This window comes from Enhydra lutris, unplaced genomic scaffold, assembly GCF_002288905.1.
Source record: "Enhydra lutris kenyoni isolate GAN:26980312 unplaced genomic scaffold, ASM228890v2 scaffoldscaffold15, whole genome shotgun sequence".
Lineage (NCBI taxonomy): Eukaryota > Metazoa > Chordata > Mammalia > Carnivora > Mustelidae > Enhydra > Enhydra lutris.
In genome coordinates, this window is record NW_019154099.1 from 10,462,284 (window position 1) to 10,464,609 (window position 2,326).

The following is a 2,326-nucleotide window of genomic DNA, read 5'->3' on the forward strand; positions in this document are numbered from 1 at the left end:
AGAGAGGTGAACAAAATTCAGAGTACTTTGAGAACACCCTGGAATTCTGCCCAGTCATGTTAGAAGCGCTTTGTATATGCTTTGAGAGCCAATGGAGCTTTAAAATAAATAGTTACATTCAAAGAAAGTAGGACAGCAGTTAGTGAAACATTTACCATTAAATCACATGTGACTAGGCCAGAATTGATTTTTAAAGAGATTTACCACCTTTAACGAAGTTAGCCCATTTCTTTTCCTCAGGGCAAGAGAGAAGGGAGCATTCATGCAGAGGTCACATGCAGTGAAAGAAACAAAAACTCTTGAAAGGTCAAGTTCATCCCTGCTACTGGGTCTGACTATTCCCCAGGCCCATCTTTGCCCTAGGCTCTTAAATTCATAGCCTTTCTCGGCTGGGAAGGGCCTTGGAGATGATTTAGCTCCATTTCTTCCCCAAGGCCGAGGCCAGACAGGTGAGGGGCCTCACCGACAGTCTCAGGGCCGCTGGCGGCAAGCGCCAGGCTGAGATCCGCGGGAAAGGGCCTTCCTCCAACTGCCCCCTGCGTTCTCCCGCTACTCTGTTTTAATATTCCCCCTTAAAACTCTGACTTGCTTCTCAACGAAGTTGCCGAGAGCGGAAAGCAGCTGGTGGAATTGGATGAAGAAGGGAGAAGGTGCCCCGGGGGACCTAGAGAAAAGCGGGGGCAGGGGCGAGAGGGCCCCTCGGGCAGCGGCGGGCGGCCCCCCGCTGCCCAGCGCTCTGGCTCCACCTGGGGGGGGGGGGACATGCGGGTGACAGTGAGGACGCCGCTGCCCCGCGCACCGCCTCTGGACTTACGTGATTGTCGCTCCCCTTCCAGAAGTAGAAGGCCCCGATGGCCCCGAAGAGCAGCAGCACCGCCCCCGAAATGAGGACCACAGCTCCGACCTTGAGCAGCCGCGCGGGGCTGGAGGGCTTCACGGTCACCGTGGCGTATGCCTGCGGGCCGGGGCGGGGGTGGTCGGGGAGGGGGGACCGGTCACGTCGGCGCCGCCCGCACCCCCGCACCCCGCACCTCCCCTGGAGGTGGGAAACGGCGCGTCCCCTCCCCTTTCGCCGCGCTCCGTCCCGAAGGTCCCTTGTACTCAGGCGTGGATGTGCGATCAGCAAACTTTTGCCCGAGGAGGGCCAGGGCCCCGCGGCTGTGCACGCTCCGCCCGCCACAGGACGCCCGCTCCTGCGTCCGTTCCCACCCTCCCCTTCACGGCCGTCTGGGGTCCCGAGAACCCTGCACACGCGCGGAGTTGGGCACCAGCCTCCCAGATTCGGTGGCGCAAATCCCTGACTCCGGGCAGTGGATTCGGACCCCCGCGCAAAAACCGGGCCCTGCGTGTCCACTGACCCGGCAGTGGGACCGGGAATCCCGAGCCCTACTCACCGGGGGACTGCAAAACTCGACGTCGTCAGGCCCCACCAGGGCGATGGGAACTTTGTCGGAGTTTTCTGTCATGGCTGTGGCCGGAGGAGCGAGACCCTGGCAGCCTCCGCGCGCGCCCTGGGCTCTGTCCCGCTGCCCCGACGTGCCGGGCATTTCAAGGCCGAGCACACACAGTGCCCTGTCCCACCCGGGCCAGCCCAGCGGTCCCCACCCCTTCCAGAGCCTCACCTCTCTCCTCCCTTCCCTCTCCCGCCCCAGCCGCTGAGTGAGCTCGTCCTGCATTCCGGACCCTCTCCTGTCTCCTACCTCCCATCCCACCCCGCCCCAGCGCCCTTAGTGTGTCACGGTGGGGATGGAGATGGGGAGGGTTGGGTAGAGGATGCCGATTCCTGCAATCCCAAAAATGTGACAGTGCCAGGACTCTTTCTACCATCCAAAGATCTCTTTAAATGTCAGAGGACCCTGCTGTGACATGGTGCTGGAGGTGCTTTTCCTGACTTTGTGTGTGGGTTGGAAGCTGGTAGAACAGGACAGAGTGGAGAGGAGAGTCTGGCACTGCCGGAGGGTCCCTGGGACTAGAGCACTGAGCAGGGCTGGGAGATGGCCCTGGTCACCCATGTCTCTAGAAGGTCTAGGAGGAGGGTAGAGCGCTAGCCAAATCAAAAGCCAAGGAGAGGAAGCTGGAGGGAAGGAGTTGGGGAGACCAGAACGACAGTGCATTGTTTGGTCGACTTTGTGAGTTAAACAAACAAATCAACAATGGCAACACATACGCACCTCGAAAACATTATGTCCAAAGGAATACATAAAACATATATTTTTTTAAAAAGCAGAACAGTGAAAGTATTTTTCACTTTTGGAAATGCCATCCGCCAGTATTAGAATGACAGAGCACCTAATTTTGGAGCCAAGCTTCATTAATTCATACTCAG

At 58.4% G+C, this 2,326-nt stretch overlaps 1 protein-coding gene across 2 annotated transcripts in view; it reads right to left on the reverse strand.

Annotated features, from left to right (window-relative positions):
* Positions 1 to 1,579, reverse strand: part of LOC111147016 (chondromodulin) — a 26,458-nt gene extending 24,879 nt beyond the window's left edge. For both annotated transcript variants that reach the window (XM_022502863.1, XM_022502862.1), the window contains exons 1-2: positions 1,395 to 1,579; positions 815 to 955 (exon numbers count right to left, since the gene is read on the reverse strand). In XM_022502863.1, coding sequence (XP_022358571.1) covers positions 815 to 955; positions 1,395 to 1,547 — 294 coding nt within the window. In that variant the 5' untranslated portion in view covers positions 1,548 to 1,579. The remainder of the gene's footprint in view (positions 1 to 814; positions 956 to 1,394) is intronic.
* Positions 1,580 to 2,326: the final 747 nt, after the last annotated feature.